A 17,052-nucleotide genomic window follows, 5' to 3' on the forward strand; every position below is an offset into this window, starting at 1 on the left:
GAGGGAGAACGTGCTCTCTAAGGCTGAAGAACATGTTCCTGATTCTATAGATTGTAGTGATGAATGCTGTGTGCCCTTTTCCCCATTCTACAGGCTCTGGGCATTGTGGAACCAGGGCTGAAGAAAGAAATCATGGCCTGCGTCAAGGGAGGTGCACGGTTAGGCACCTGCTAAGGGCCTACATGACAGCAGGAGGTCCCTAACAAAAGCCCCCTGAAATTGCTTCTCCTCTTCACCATTGCAACTTGCCTGTTCACCTGCCTCTCACTCTGGCCAGATGACAGTGGTGTTGAGAAGACGGAGCAGGAGATGTTGGGGCCTCCTTGCCCTGTGGCCCAGCGGTCATGTCTAACCCTACTGCTCCTGTTTTGGGAGAAGATGTTTCAGGTAATCAATCAGAATCAGATTCTGGACTAGAAGATGCAGTGCTAGACACCTGCCAGCCTATACCAGTGGGGGAGGAAGCTTTCACGGGTGATTCCCCAGCTGGGAGTCAGCCCTCTCCAGAGCTTATCTCCTCAAGGCCAAATCGTACACACTCAGTGGGAAGTGAGCTTTCTTCTGCAGGAAAGCGTCCCAACAAGCTAGCTGATGCTAGGGTCCACTGGAAGCTGAAACGCATGGGGCGGAAGGAAGGCATGAGAAAGTCGGTTAGATTACGCCAGAACCTGCCTCTGCACTAGGTGCTCTGAAGTTACGGACATTTGGGAAGTGGCTTCCTATTCTTCTTGAACAGGTAATTGTCTTGCTTAGTTTGCATAGTTTTGCCTAGGGGGACGTTTCCAAGAGGTTAGAGTCTCTTCAGGTAGAAGAGATCATGGAATCATAGAATCATAGAATAGCAGAGTTGGAAGGGGCCTACAAGGCCATCGAGTCCAACCCCCTGCTCTTTTCCACTTTCAATAGGGGTTCCGCAAGGCTCGGTGCTTGGCCCGTTGTTGTTCTCTCTATACATGCTGCCCTTGGGTAAGCTTATTCAATCTCATGGCCTCCAATATCATCTGTATGCCGATGATACACAATTATATCTCTCATCTCCGGAACTTTCTCCTGATGTTCACGATCGTATCTCAGCATGTCTTTCAGATATCTCAGCCTGGCTGCTTCATCGTCGTTTGAAACTTAATATGGCTAAGACTGAATTGCTTGTTTTTCCTCCTAAACCTTCTCCTCACCTCTCATTCTCTCTTACTGTCAATGATGTTACGCTTACTCCGGTCAATGAAGCTCGTAGTCTTGGCTTTATATTTGATTCCTCGCTCTCCTTTAGTCCTCATGTTGAGACAGTAGCTAAATCCTGTCGCTTTTTCCTGTATAATATTGCCAGGATTCGACCATTTCTGTCTTTCTCTTCTGCCAAGACGCTTGTTCATGCTTTGGTTATTTCTCGGTTGGACTACTGCAACCTTCTTCTCTCTGGCCTTCCTTCTTCTCACATCAGTCCGTTGGTTTCTGTCCACCACGCTGCCGCTAAGATCATCTTCTTGGCTCGCCGCTCTGACCATGTTACTCCACTTCTGAAATCTCTCCATTGGCTTCCAATTCACTTCAGAATCCAATATAAACTTCTCTTGTTGACCTTCAAAGCTTTCCACGGTCTAGCTCCGCCCTATCTCTCCTCTCTCATCTCACACTATTGCCCCGCTCGTGCTCTTCGCTCCTCTGATGCCATGTTTCTCGCTTGCCCAAGGGTCTCTCCTTCCCTTGCTCGGCTTCATCCATTCTCTTCTGCTGCCCCTTACGCCTGGAATGCTCTCCCAGAACATCTGAGATCAACAAGTTCAATCTCAGCTTTTAAAGCTCAGCTAAAAAAATTTCTTTTCCCTAAAGCTTTTAAAACTTGATGTTACTCGGACTTTAGACTGTTAGTTATACTGTTAGTTTTTCCCTACCCTGTGCCTGTTTGCATTCTCTCCCCCTCCTTATTGCTTTACTATGATTTTATTAGAATGTAAGCCTATGCGGCAGGGTCTTGCTATTTACTGTTTTACTCTGTACAGCACCATGTACATTGATGGTGCTATATAAATAATAATAATATTAATAATAATAATAATAATAATAATAATAATAATAATAATAATAATAATATAGCAAGCCTCATCATTTGCCTCCCATCGAAAGCAGGAGTGTTCTGAGAAACACGACACTCACTGCCTGTCAAGCAAGCGAGTGGTAGGAATAATGAGAAAGAGGAGGAGGAGGAGCAAGAACAGGTGGTGACCATGGCGGTAGGAAGGTAGAGTCACTGAGGATGGGGGCCTGTTGAGGGAGCCTTGCCCAAGGGCCCTCGAAACACCAGGAGCCAGCACTGAATGAGGTGTGGCCAAAGCTTTGAGATAACCAAGGCCACAATAAAAAGAACAATGGTAGCTATTAGAAGAAGGAGAAATCCACCATGTGAGTACATCCTTATGTAAGTGATCATGATTTCATAGAATCATAGAATAGCAGAGTTGGAAGGGGCCTACAAGGCCATCGAGTCCAACCCCCTGCTCAATGCAGGAATCCACCCTAAAGCATCCCTGACAGAGGGTTGTCCAGCTGCCTCTTGAAGGCCTCTAGTGTTGGAGAGCCCACAACCTCCCTAGGTCACTGATTCCATTGTCGTACTGCTCTAACAGTCAGGACGTTTTTCCTGATGTCCTGCTGGAATCTGACTTCCTTTAACTTGAGCCCGTTATTCCGTGTCCTGCACTCTGGGAGGATTGAGAAGAGATCCTGGCCCTCCTCTGTGTGACAACCTTTTAAGTATTTGAAGAGTGCTCTCATGTCTCCCCTCAATCTTCTCTTCTCCAGGCTAAACATGCCCAGTTCTTTCAGTCTCTCTTCACAGGGCTTTGTTTCCAGACCCCTGATCATCCTGGTTGCCCTCCTCTGAACACGCTCCAGCTTGTCTGTGTCCTTCTTGAATTGTGGAGCCCAGAACTGGAATTGAACCAGAATTGAACCAGACATAGGCCCTTTCTACACCTAAGGGTTATCCCAGGAAAATGGAGGGATTGTCCCTGCTTGCTCCTGGGATCCCCTGTGTGTCATTTGCATGGACAGGGAACATTCCGGGACGATCCCGGGGGGGAAAGGCAGGTGTAGAAATGGCCATAGTGAGCCATTGCTGCTAATTTATTTCCTCATGTTGAGGTGTGTTGAGGGAGACCATGCTTGATCATCCCTTCCATCCAGTTCACAATGGGTGGGTGGGTAGACAGATGCTAGGTGTCTCCTTGTCCCTTCTTCCCTGGCTTTGATACCCCCAAGAAGGAGTGGTGGGGAAATTCTTATACCTAATTTCATGCAAACCAAAACTAAGGCCATAGCTAGACCTAAGGTCTATCCCTGGATCGTCCAGGGGTCAAACCTGTTCATCTAGGTAACACACAGGGGATCCAGTGCTCAGGCAGGGGGAACCCTGGATGATCCCAGGAGAAACCTTAGGTCTAGCTGTGGCCTCAGTTATCATTCAAAATTTGCAGTTCTCTGGATTTCACAATGGAATTCTCCAATGTTTTTGTTTTCAGATGTATCCCAAAATGTGTAGATTAGTGGATAGTGCACACAGAAATACACATATTAGTAAAAACAGCATTCAGAAATGCATTATGTTAGGAACATTACTTGCATAAATTGTGTATAATTGCCTTCAAAGCGTTAGGAGGAGAAATGTGCATAAGAATGCAGATGGATTTTCAAGTGAACTTTAAAAAATACTCTCAACATTTGGGATGAACCAAACTGAACACTGGAAAAAAGGGGAAAGTGAATTCTTAAGAGATTGGACTGAGGAATCCTCCTTGGTCCTGGACTTGATGCCTTAGGGCATTCACCAATCCCTCCCTCCCTCCCTCCCTCTCTCTCTCTCTCTCTCTCTCTCTCTGTCCCCCCCCCCCCCCGTGCAATCCTTGCCAGTTGTTGCTGAAAAGGAACATATTTTAGTGTTGGGCCAGCGTCCCCTGACGTTGTGTCCTCCAGTTGTTTTGGACTACAACACCCAGCATTCCTGACCATTAGAGATCCTGGTTGGAGCTGATGGCAATTGAAGTCCAAAACGCTAGGTTGCTGTGCTGAGCCGACAGCCCCACCCTGGATGTTGGGGATGGGTGCAGTTTTCATCCACATTTGAAGGAGGGAATTCTATTTATTTTCAGAATACTTCCAATTACGATGGGAGGCAGCAGGGTGCCATCTCCAGATTTTCTTTCTTTTCAACCCCAAAACCTTTGCCGCCCCTTCAACAGTGAATTAAGCCACTATGAAATAGAGTTGCCCAATGGGAATGATGCTACATCATGATATAAGATTGTCCTGAAGGGGCGTCGTAGGTGGCGGGGGAAGATGGCGGCTTCCACTTGCCAGACCCAGTGGCAAAAACCTTTTGTGTCAGCAGGAGTGCCAGAAATCTTTTCAAGCTGACGGGGGGAAGGAAAGTGTGCCAACCATGCATCTGCAAGACTTTCAATTCGAGCCTTTGCATATATACTGTGAAGTCTCACACCCAACCATGTGTTGTCATGTAACGGCGTACAAGTGGGGGCTCTTGGTATTGACACCTATCTGCTGGGACACACTCCCATGTGTTGTCGAAGGGGCAGAATTTCTAGCTTTCATAGAATCATAGTATCATCAAATAGCAGAGTTGGAAGGGGCCTACAAGGCCGTCTAGTCCAACCCCCTGCTCAGTGCACGAATCCACCCTAAAGCATCCCTGACAGATGGTTGTTCAGCTGCCTCTTGAAGGTCTCTAGTGTGGGAGAGCCCACAACCTCCCCAGGTAACTGGTTCCATTGTCGTACTGAGCTAACACTCAGGAAGTTTTTCCTGATGTCCAGCTGGAATCTGGCTTCCAGCTGGACATATTTATTTATTGATTGATTTATTGATTGATTTATTACATTTCTATACCACCCAATAGCCGGAGCTCTCTGGGCGGTTCACAAAAATTAAAAACATTCAAAGTATAAAACAACAGTATAAAACCATAATATAAAATACAATATAAAAGCTCAACCAGATAAAAACAGCAGCAATGCAAAATTACGAATTTAAAACACCAAGTTAAAATTTATTTATAGACTGTTAAAATGCTGGGAGAATAAAAAGGTCTTCACCTGGCGTCTAAAAGCATATAATGTAGGGGCCAAGCGAACCTCCTTAGGGAGCTCATTCCACAGCAGGGGCGGGGGTCACAGCAGAGAAGGCCCTGCTCTTCCTGGTAGCCACCTGCCTCACTTCCTTTCGCAGGGGCTCACAGAGAAGGACCCCTGAGGACAGCAGGAATCTGGCTTCTTTAAATGCATCTTCAAGCTGCACCTATTTACTCAGGCTTTCCCTGACATATAATCACTCTGTTTTACTGCTTTGTATCATCTTGATATTTATTATTGTTTTTACATTGATTTTTATATTGTATGTTATGCATTTTTCATGTAAACTGCTTAGAGATTTTATACTATCGAGCAATATATCAGCAGTTAAACACACACACACACACACACACACAGAGATTTTTTATTGAGTTCAGTGGGGTTTACTCCTTGCTCAGTGTACATAGGATTGGAGCCTAACTTAGAGGAACTGGTATTCAATAAAGTTTGAGCTGATTAATTGCTACAACTTCCCCTAAACCCCCAAACTGGCTATTCCTCCTTGGGAAACATGAGACTTCTAAGAGGATAAAAGTGGGTTTTTTCTATATCCCTAAGTGACTAGTAGATTTCAGTATAAGTGAAAAGCAAAGCAAATTTGAAAGGTCTTCCTTGGGTCAAATTCCCAAGGCATCTTAAGAGAAAGGACGTGTGTTTCAACATGATAAATTACATTTTTAAGGGGAGTTAGCACCATCCCATGTTAGAGGGCTGAGGGATAAAGGCTAGGCTATGAGGATTTCATTTTTGCTCACAAAACATGCAAGCATACCCCGTTCAAAGCCTTCAATGTGAGTGTGAGCAAATATCTGTTGAAAATATCCACAAATTGTCAAGAAGATGCTCACATTCGTTTCATTGCAAATTCCCGGTTTGCGCAAATTTACTCATTTGCACAAATTTCCTCAGTAGACTGAATCAGCCCCGCTTTAGTCTACGGGGGAAATTCCACAAATTTGGAGAGATTTACACACCTCCTGTTTGATCGCTGTGCAATTTGCCCAAGTTCCCCATTCGCACAAAGTGAGCAGTGATCACAAAGACGAATGGGAATGGGGCGTGAAAGCAGCAGCAAGACAAAGTTTGGAGACTCCTATGATCTCAAACATCAGTTGTTCACCGATCCCGAAGTGCATACATGGCTATTTTTGGAGTGATAAAGGCAAAAAATGTTTATTTCTAGAGCTGGTTTTAGTGTTTAATGCTCACAGATAGCAGATCTAAAAGCAGGTAGATGAACCTGCTTCTAAGATAAACAACAGGGACCAGCCATTGAGCAGTAACTCAGGTGAGTCAGGTTACCCTGATGGGGAGTTCAATTCAGGTACTGATGGAGGAAATAAGAGTGGAAAAGTGATGGGAGATGGATCCATTCTACATGATTTTAGCCAGCCATGGCAAATCCTAGTTTGTAGTGAATCCAGGTCAGATCTACACTAAGCAGGATATAACACTTTGAAGACTGTATGAGCAGTGTGTCCTGGACATCAGCAGTTGTCACTACTGTTATAAACCGTTTTAAAGCAGTAGTGTAGATCCTGCCTGGACACTTCTGCTGGTCATTCAACCTCTCAGAGTCTGTAAACAGGGAAGATGGTGTGAATGTAAGTTTTGTTGGTGATGTGTGGACAGAGTGTGTGAGTGGTAGTGGCTAGAGATTCATCGATCTTGCTGCTTATTGGTCCTTTGGGGGGGGGGCTCTTCATCTTTAGAGCTGAGGAGGAGGTCTGTGCCTCTCTTTTAATGTGTGTGTGTGTGTGTGTGTGTACATGGAGGAGTGCAGTTGTCTCGCACTCATCTGCAAAATGCATCCAAAATGAAGAGAGTAGCTTGTGTCTCGCGGACGCTTTGTGTTGGGGGGAGGGGGGAGTGCGTGCCAGAAACAGATGTGTCCTTGATCTGGCAGCCAGAGCTTCCAGATGGCCTTGTGGAGACGTCGGTACCTGCTAAATTCTCTCTCAAGGAAAGTCTGGGCATGGCTGTATTTCACGGCATTGCATCCTGGAATGAACCAAACGCATGTTTCTCTCCTTCTCTTCTCCAGGTGTTGCTTGCTTAAGCCACAAGGAGGAGCCTGAAGCCAAACATGGGAAGGCTTGATTGATCTCACGTGGAGCCTGGCACAAGATCCCTCTCTTCTCCTCCTGTTATGTCCAAGATCTGCACTCTGCCTGGCGATTGCTTTGAGTTCCAAAGGACCAGGGACCTAGGATGAGGAGGAGCACTGGATCTTCCTTGAACCTGCTTTTGTTATTGCCACTTTTCTTTGTGTGGACCGTAGTCGCCCTCGACCTGGGGCAATCTCCGTGCACCACCTTGGTCCAGGGCAAATTCTTTGGGTATTTCTCCTCTTTTGCTGTCTTCCCACTGAACTCTTCCCGTTGCTCTTGGATTATCCAGAACCCTGACCCCAGGAGGTACACCTTGTACATGAAGGTCTTGAAGCCCACGGGCATATGCGACCGCCAGCAGATACGCACCTACCAATTTGACTCGTTCTTGGAGTCTACCCGGACGTACCTGGGCATGGAGAGCTTTGACGACGTGTTGAACCTTTGTGACAGCTCCACCCGCTATGCCTTCCTCCAGTCCAATAAGCAGTTCCTCCAGATGAAACAGACTGGGTCTCTGTTAGAAAGTGGCCATGTCCGGTGGAAGCCGGCCAAGATTCAGGAAAGAGATTTCTCGGTGGAATACCTGGTGGTCGGCAACAGGAGCCCGAGCAAAGCGGCCTGCCAGATGCTATGCAAATGGCTGGATACGTGCTTGACCACCAGCAGTAGTTTGCACCCTTGCGGCATCATGCAGACACCCTGCTCTTGCTCAAGCGGGGAGGTCCTGGACCAGCCCAGCGAGATCCTTGGGCTTACCAAAAAGAAGGATGACTGTTTTAAGGATGGGATTTACCTGGAGAACTGCATGAGCAGCCCGAAGGACAGCAGCGGACTGGATTTCTTGGGTAAGTGATAAAATGCTTTGACTCAATACTGACTCAAGATCTTCGACAGACCGTATGGCTTGGGGCAGGGGGTAGGGTGACATTTCTTTTCCTCATTTGTGGCAATATTATAGCTACTGCATAGGGTGACCCTATGAAAAGGAGGACAGGGCTCCTGTATCTTTAATAGTAATGTAGAAAAGGGAATTGCAGCAGGTATCAATTGAAATGGGTGAACTTCCCTCTTCATCACAACAGTTAAAGCTACACTAGCTATAGTAGAGTGGCCAGATACAAAAGAGGGCAGGGCTTCTGCAGCTTTAACTGTTGTGAAGAAGAGAGAATTTCACCTTCTTCAATTGACACCTGCTGAAATTCCCTTTTCTATATTACTGTTAAAGATACAGGAGCCCTGTCCTCCTTTTCATATGGTCACCCAAGTAGTATAGAAATGCAGTAAATAAAATAAATAAATAAATAAATAAATAAAGCACCAAAGCCCTTTCACCTTTGTCTGTTAGTAGCACTACTTCCACTAGTACTACTACAATAAGGCAGGTGTTAAAATTATGAAAAGAGAAACCTAGAATTCAGTTTTATCCAGTTAACATGTGTTTTTCACCTACACGATCTGCCCCACAGGATTCTGAGTTTCTTCCATAGTAGGGTTCGTCAACCTGGTGCCTGCCGGTTATTTTAGATTACAGCTCCCATCAGCCACATCCATCAGTAATCATGTAAGGGATCATCCAAAACATCTGGAGACACCTGGGTAGCCTGCATCTGATCTATATCTTCCTTTAGAATAATAGAATAGTAGAGTTGGAAGGGGCCTATAAGGCCAGCTGGCTTCTTTTGCTTCGGCGGTTCCTCCGATACTGGCTCAGGTATAGGCACCTGGGCTGGTACCCTCAGGGTTCAGATTCCTAGTGGATTTCCAAACCATGCAAGCAACAGACCTATCAAGTAGTCACCAGGAGAGGTGGGGGAGCGAACCCACAAACACCATGTGGGTTGAAATCTTCTGGGATTTGTTACCTGGTTAAAGAAATGCCTGTCTTTTCACCGTATGAGTTTCAGCCAATTTAATCATCTGATTAAAACGGCAGGATTCTGCAGGCATATGAAACTAGGGGTGGGAAAACTCATGATAGTCTGGGCCGTGCACTGCTCACTGGAAACCTGCTGGAACCCCAACTCTGCGAGCCGTGCACGCCGAGTTGCCGGGCAGTCCTCAAGCCCAATCCATCACCAAGCTGTGATTTTACATAAAAAATGGCAGCTCATCCTTTCTCATAAATGTCCATTTACACCAGTGGTAGCCTGTAATTTTGCATATGTACATTAAATGAAAAAGGACCAGCTGCCATTTTTTTAAAATGCAAAATGGCAGCTTGGCAGACCAGTGAGGGATGGCTTCACTTGCCTAACTTGGTGCCTGCTGAGTTGGACAAGCGCAGCTGTCCACAGATTGAAGTCTGGGAGAACAAGGGCATGTCTACTGAACTCCAGTCTGTTCCCGGACTCTCACAACATCCCTATATGAAACAAATGATTCCAAAGAGAAATAACACATTTTCTGGATTTGGGCACTTGGAAGGAAGGAAGTGGTCTCAATGAGGCTTCCTCCCTAGGAAATGGGTTGCCGAAGCTGGCGCTATCCTCACAGAAGGTATCAGCAGATTTGGGGTCATCCTAAAATTGGCAAGAGAACCACAGATATTTAGGGGGAGGGAACTCAGAGGGATCTCCCTCCCCCAGGTCAATAAGTAATGTACATGCTAAGTCAGCATGTGTAACTGTTGGGTGTGTATACAGGAACACTTTAGGGCAGCAGGGAATGGGGGCTGAAGTATGCCCCATACTGCAGCAGTTAGGGTGCAGCCCTATGGGGATGGCCATCAGCCTCCAAACTTAGAGGCTGATGGCCATCCAAAGATGAGCACCAGGAAGGTGGATGTGATCTTCGCCTCCACGCTTCTCCCGCTCGGTATTTTCATTAGACTGTTTTTCTTGTTCATCTAGCTGAAGGCGTTGGGGAGAAGGCGTTGGGGAGAAGGAAGGAAGGAGGATAAGGGAGGCCAGGGGCTTCCTCATGAACTGGACTCCCCAACCCCCTCCACTCTCCAGCCGTGGGGTCACCCCTTTTCCCTTCCCTCCAAGATTGCTTTTGGTGAACCCAGCGAACCCGGCATGGTTTTCTCTGCACTGGCTGCGAGTGGGGAGGGGAGCTCAGAGTCCACGATTCGAGGTCGGAGCGCTGACTCTGACATCGGATCCAGGAATTCAGACTATGCTACGGCCCTCTATGATGCTGTCTAAGGCCATAGGATTGCTCTCTTGGCTGCTGGCCCCACTGATCCTTTCTATGGGACAAGAGGAGCAGCTTTCCCCTGATCAGTTGTTGTAGTGTTACGCTGGGTGGGATACAACCTCATCTCCCTCTAGCTCTAATCTGTTCTGGGGGGAAAGCTTGCTTTCTTCTGCCCCTCTCTCCCTGCCCCCCAGCCCACCCACTTCATCCGTGCTTCAGGCATAGAACTAGCAAGAAGAGGTGGAGATTTCCCCCTGACCTTGTGCTGCATTGGAGACACAGCAGGAGCCTGGGGAGAAGGACCGGCCCCTTGGAAGAGGGTGGGCGGCATGGCTTTGAAGACATCCCCAAAGTGTCAACATGGGGGCCGAGAAGGCCAGGCTTTCTCCCCTGGCTCCCATCTCTGGATCTGAAAGCAGATGGCGGGAAGCGACCACCGTCGCTGAGATCTCCGCAGAGTGTCAGTACAACAAGCCATTATCCAAACGTGGTGTGCACACAGCAGAAGGCTTGGAAGCCAAGGGGTTCTGCCTTGCCAGATGCCTGAGCTGCTCTCATATTTTTTGCATGGAGTTTGCATGAACCTTCCTAAGCGCTGGAGGGGAAAGATAAATCCACTCTCCCCAACCTGCCTCTTCCTCAGCATTCTGGAAGCTGAGAGGAGCCTCTTGCTGCCTTTCAAGTTGGAGCAAATGATCATGCGTCGTACGCAAGAGATCCCAGTTTGAGTTCCATGATCATTATACTGGACAAGCTACTCCAGCATTTTATCCTGAACAAATGAAGGATGTGTGGAATCCTCACCTCCCCCATGAAATTGTTCCAGTTCTATCTAGCGATGGATGGACTCACCACTCTCCGGTCCCTGTCGGTACTCAAAGAACCACCTCCCAGCCTCCCTGCACCCACTTGCTGAGCTTCCGCGCCCACCCTGACCCGCACAAAGCATGCCCGATGTGTGAGTTGGCAGCTGCCTGTCCCCATGATGAGCTGCCATTTTCCGTAAAGCTGTTGTATAATGTTGTGCAAATGGTAGCTGTAAAGGACCCATTTATGGAGCATTCATGCCTGTGGTGTTGAGTATCTCATTGAGTATTGTGTCCAGTTCTGGGCTCCACACTTCAAGAAGGATGCAGACAATCTGGAGTGTGTTCAGAGGAGGGCAACCAGGATGATCAGGGGTCTGGAAATAAAGCCCTATGAGGAGAGATTGAAAGAACTGGGCATGTTTAGCCTGGAGAACAGAAGATTGAGGGGAGACATGATAGCACTCTTCAAATACTTAAAAGGTTGTCACACAGAGGAGGGCCGGGATCTCTTCTTGATCCTCCCAGAGAGCAGGACACGGAATAACGGGCTCAAGTTAAAGGAAGCCAGATTCCAGCTGGACATCAGGGAAAACTTCCAGACTGTTAGAGCAGTACAACAATGGAACCAATTCCCTAGGGAGGTGGTGAGCTCTCCCACACTAGAGGCATTCAAGAGGCAGCTGGACAGCCATCTGTCAGGTATGCTTTAAGGTAGATACCTGCACTGAGCAGGGGGTTGGACTCGATGGCCTTGTAGGCCCCTTCCAACTCTACCATTCTATGATTCTATGGCCTCATCTACACCAAGAAGGATATTGCACTATGAAGGTGGTATGAAAGCGGTGTATAAAAGGCAGGATCCACACCAAACAGGATATAGTGGTATGAAAGCAGAATACGGTATGTGTCAATGGGCCCCAACAGTTGTCCGTGCACTTCAATATCACTGTAAAGTAGTCGTGTGGCTCCTGCCTTTTATATACCGCTTTCATAGTGCAATATCCTGCTTGGTGTAGATGAGGCCCTGGAGAAGCGTTTCCCATCACATACCTCCTGGCCAGAAGTGTGTGTGTGTGTGGGGGGGGGGGAATCACCTGTCCAAATTTAGGGTGTCAGGTTGCTCTGAAAGGGTTGAAAATCCTTTGAAGAAGAAGACCCAAGAGGCATGGACACAAATGTGGCAAAAGCAAGGTATAAGCGTAGTAACTAATTGCATGATATTTGTGTGTGTGCACCCCTGCGCTGGGAAAAGGCAGGCCTTTTCTGATCTGAGCTGTCATTTTGTAGAAGCACATTTCTTTCCTTTTCTAAGGTATCAGAAAGGCAGAGCTGCAGGGCACATTGGAGTGGGGAGGAGAAGACGAGAAGAAAATGAAAGCCAGCCGTTCTGTTCTCTGTTCAATAGGTTAGGGACATGATCACAATGAGGAAATATCAGCAATTACCTCCTGAATGTGCCATTGGTGTACCAGGAAGACGAAAGGTGGGATTTACATCCAGTTTCGCTAGGGAGTTTTACAGGCAACTACTTCCATTATTGCTACGAGGAGACTTTTATGTGTAATTTAATGAGCGGCACCTTGGCAAACAGCTCAACTGTTCAATTCGGTGTCGTTCTTTCGGAGTGCGGCGTTATTTAACACCCTTTCAGGCTCAGGCGAAGGGGCCAATCCCTCCTAAGCGTTTTGCAGCAGCATATGGCACGGAATCAAGAGCCAAAAGCTGCAAAGAAATCAGTGTGTCTTTGCAGTACTGGAGTGGGCTAGCAGAACTGTAACTCAGAGGCTGCAGAGGGACTGTTGGGGCAACCACGCAGGCCTACAGATGGGAAACCCTGGGGGGTGGGGAACAGGAAAGAAGGGGGTAGATTCTTTTAAACACATACACACACTCATTGTCCCCCCCTTTCTCCCCCAACCCCAGTATTTTATTCGGGAAAATTAGGGGAAATATGTCCTCCTCCCATATTTTTCTGTTCCCTTCCTTCAGACCTTCATATCTCTGAGCGTGTTCAGAGGAGGGCAACCAGAATGATCAGGGGTCTGGAAACAAAGCCCTATGAAGAGAGACTGAAAGAACTGGTCATGTTTAGCCTGGAGAAGAGAAGATTGAGGGGAGACATGAGAGCACTCTTCAAATACTTAAAAGGTTGTCACACAGAGGAGGGCCAGGATCTCTTCTCGATCCTCCCAGAGTGCAGGACACGGAATAACATGCTCAGAAGCCAGGTTCCATCTGGACATCAGGAAAAACTTCCTGACTGTTAGAGCAGTACGACAATGGAATCAGTTGCCTGGTGAGGTTGTGGGCTCTCCCACACTAGAGGCCTTCAAGAGGCAGCTGGACAACCATCTGTCAGGGATGCTTTAGGGTGGATTCCTGCATTGAGCAGGGGGTTGGACTTGATGGCCTTGTAGGCCCCTTCCAACTCTGCTATTCTATGATTCTATGATTCTATGATTCATATCTACTCCCCAAGTGATATCCCAGGGACCCTTCCCTTGAGCGATTAGCTGGTCCACTTTCTAACCTTAGGTCTTGTTTCACAAGAGACTCTCCAGTCACTGTGCTTTGGGGGGAATGCATGAGACAGCCATCCTCCCGAGGTCACCAGACTTTACTATGAAAAAAAAAAAAAAAGAGATTTTGCTCCAGCCCTGCACTTATCCTTCTGAAACACTGAAGATTTCTTGCCTGGAGGTACCTATAAACAGATATCAGCAGTTCCATATAATATTGGAAAATTAGGAACGCACACACACACATTTTCTGCTCCCCTCCCTGGCCTTCACATCTGTACACCCCAATAATAATAATAATAATAATAATAATAATAATAATAATTCTTACCCGCCTCTCCCTCTGGATTGAGGTAGGGAAGAACACCAAACACGATATAATACATAAAATTAGTTAAAAGAGCATATAAAACCAATACAACAACAGTCACAGCATCTTAAAATTCTTAGGGTTCAGTTGTTTAAAAAAAAAAAAAAATCTTGGCTGGTTTGGATAAAATTTACAGAGATAGTTGCCCCTTCTCAAAACATTGAACCTGCCCAGTTCCAGATGAATATGTGCTGGGATTTTTATGCAAGAGTTGTATTTACATTTTAAAGGTATCCAAAATGGAGGCACACCTGTCCCTCTATGTTCCTTGTGGACCATTCTTCTGGGGAGGGGGGGAAATGGGCAGCCTACAGGGGACCCTGAGTAAAACCAAAACCAAAACCCAGCCCTGGCCCAACCAAAGTTGGTACCTCAAGCGAACCGCCACCATTGCTGCTGCTGTTGCCAACACCCTGCTTCTTCTCCCTGTGCCTCCCCACTCCCTGCTCTGATGTGGTGTCTCCCTCTTCCCACTTCTCTTGCCGTGACGGGGACTCCCAGTTCTCAAGTTCCCGCTCCCTGCTCTCGTGGGACAGTGGATCCTCTTTGCTTCATCAGCCGACTGGGAGACTCCACTGAACGAAAGCAAGAGGTCTCTCAGTATTGTGGCCAAGTCTCCCAGGCAGCAGTCCCATGGCTGGGGCAAAAAGTTGGAGCTGCCAGCTGGGGCAGGAGGATGAGGAGGCACTGCTGTTGTTGCCAGCAAGCTGCAGGCAGCTAGGAAGGGATGCAGTGGTGGACCCTTTGGGTGGGGAGGGAGGAATAAACCACCACTCTTCCCCGCCCTCGTCGCTTGCTGTGCCCACTTCCTCCTGCCTAATTGTAGAGCCAGGCCAGCAAAACATGAAAAGTTCCAGAAGTATATGTGTTTTTGTTTATGTGCACGGGGGATCTTCTAATTTGTGGGTTGGGTGTGTCTGAGCGATTTGGGTGGACTCGGTGAATATATTGGGGTCTGGGATTTGTTCATCACGTATTTGGGATGTAGATGGAATTTTCATACAGTCCAGGGCCACAGCTAGACCTAAGGTTTATCCTGGGATCATCCAGGGTTCGCCCCTGCCTGAGCATTGGATCCCCTGTGTGTCACCTAGATGAACAGGTTTGACCCCTGGACCATCCAGGGATAAACCTTAGGTCTAGCTATGGCCCAGGTTGGCTACTGTTTTCTCACCTTCCATTACACTTAGGCCATAGCTAGACCTAAGGTTCATCCCAGGATCATCCTGGGTTTGTCCCTGCCTGAGCGCTGGATACCCTGTGTGGCACTTAGACGACCAGGTTTGACCCCAGGACAATCCCGGGATAAACCTTAGGTCTAGCTACGGCCTTAGTTACTTGACTCACTTCCTTGAGTAGTCCGGCAGCATAACTGCATGTCATGTTAGCAGATCCGAGTTCCCAAACCCATGTACGATTTAGGGTATGAGAATGAAGATTGGAGGAGTGTTTTCAAGGAAGGAGCAGTGGGCTTTCTCTGCTAACCATTTGTCTTCCACATCCATGCATTTATTTATTTATCACATTTTTATACCGCCCAATAGCCAAAGCTCTCTGCATGCGGTTTACAATCCATGCATACAAAACCTGTTGCTTCTGACCATTCTCCCCTCAACCAGATTTATTTTTGGTCTCAGCATCTGGCTAAGGCCAAATGCAGGAGGGCTGGGAAGCAGAAATCAGTAGGCAGTGGACGTGTTCAGCATCTCCTCCTGTTTCATTTCTACTCACCCCTCACATGGCCATTATTAAGCAAACATGGGGTGTGGAGATCTGTGTCACCCTGAAAAGGACAATGAGCCCCCTGGGTCCATTTCAGCCTTAGAATTAATTCTCGCCTCTCTGAACGTTGTTGCGTTGTGGAGCATCCAGCCTTGGAACTGAGTCGGGGTGGTGGGTGGAAGATGGATCCCGGTGACCTGTGTTGCTTCTCAGTGCTCTGAAAAGTGCTGTTCTACTCCCATCTCTGCCTACATGCATGTCTTATTTTTAGTTTGTGCAGGCCAAAGGGGTAGGACACAGGTCTGACCTATTTGCATATCCTACTCATCAGCTTTCTAAGTCTTAATGGACTTCTAATGCGGCCCTAATCGGATGGGACATTCTTTGAACACCCCATGTCATAATTACATATACATCGCTGCGCCTCCATTTTTTTTGCTAGGAATTAAATATCATGCAATAACAATTCTGCACAGTGGCACACTTCATTAAGCCAAATGGTCATTGTGGACCTCGAGTGACCTATCCAGCCAAATGAACGCTTACCAGCTTGGGGGATCCCAATGGCTACCAAGTAACAATAACACAGCCAGGCTTGGATGAGCTGGTGTTTTGCGGAGTTTCCAAGTGTACCATCATCAGAAAAACAGGAGTGGACAATGCTCTGAAAGTTCTCCCCCCCAACTGACTTTTAGAAGGAGGAGGAGGAGGAGGAGGAGGAGGAGGAGGAGGAGGAGGAGGAGGAGAGAATAGTAGAGAAGAAGGCAGAGGAGAAGAAAGTATGATCAAGGACAATAGATGTGGGGAAATGATAAAGGAAAGGATGTAATAAAGATTAAAGACAGGGTGACAAAGTTAGGAAACTTGAGTCATGGGGCATGTCTACACCAGCCAATATACCAGGGATTGTCCCAGAATCATCCCTGTGCGTCCACATGACACACAGGAGATCCCAGGAGCATGGAAGGATGGTCCCTCCATTTCCCTGGGATATCGGCAGCCCCTTTCCCCCAGCTTTTCCTGCAGTCCCGGGACGATCCCAAGGACCAGAGGTGGGGTGGCTCCCCGTCCTGCCTTTTCCCCTCTTCCCTGTGAGTAGTGGGGGATCATCTGATGGAAGGAGCCAGGACAGGAAGAGTCCGGGGCCTTTGAGGGTGGGAGTGTGGCATTTTTAAAAAATCAACAACTTACTTTTTCACTGGAGTGCAGGTGGTGTAACTCCCTCCCACAAAATCTACA

General features: G+C 47.4%; 1 protein-coding gene across 1 annotated transcript in view; it reads left to right on the top strand.

Annotated features, from left to right (window-relative positions):
• ADGRB1 (adhesion G protein-coupled receptor B1) overlaps positions 1–17,052 on the top strand; it is a 472,654-nt gene that overhangs the window by 139,777 nt on the left and 315,825 nt on the right. Inside the window, exon 2 of the mRNA XM_063131218.1 lies at positions 7,186–8,100. Within this exon, the coding sequence (XP_062987288.1) occupies positions 7,353–8,100 (748 nt within the window). The 5' untranslated portion in view covers positions 7,186–7,352. The remainder of the gene's footprint in view (positions 1–7,185; positions 8,101–17,052) is intronic.

The sequence above is a fragment of the Elgaria multicarinata genome, chromosome 7, assembly GCF_023053635.1.
Source record: "Elgaria multicarinata webbii isolate HBS135686 ecotype San Diego chromosome 7, rElgMul1.1.pri, whole genome shotgun sequence".
NCBI classification, from domain to species: domain Eukaryota; kingdom Metazoa; phylum Chordata; class Lepidosauria; order Squamata; family Anguidae; genus Elgaria; species Elgaria multicarinata.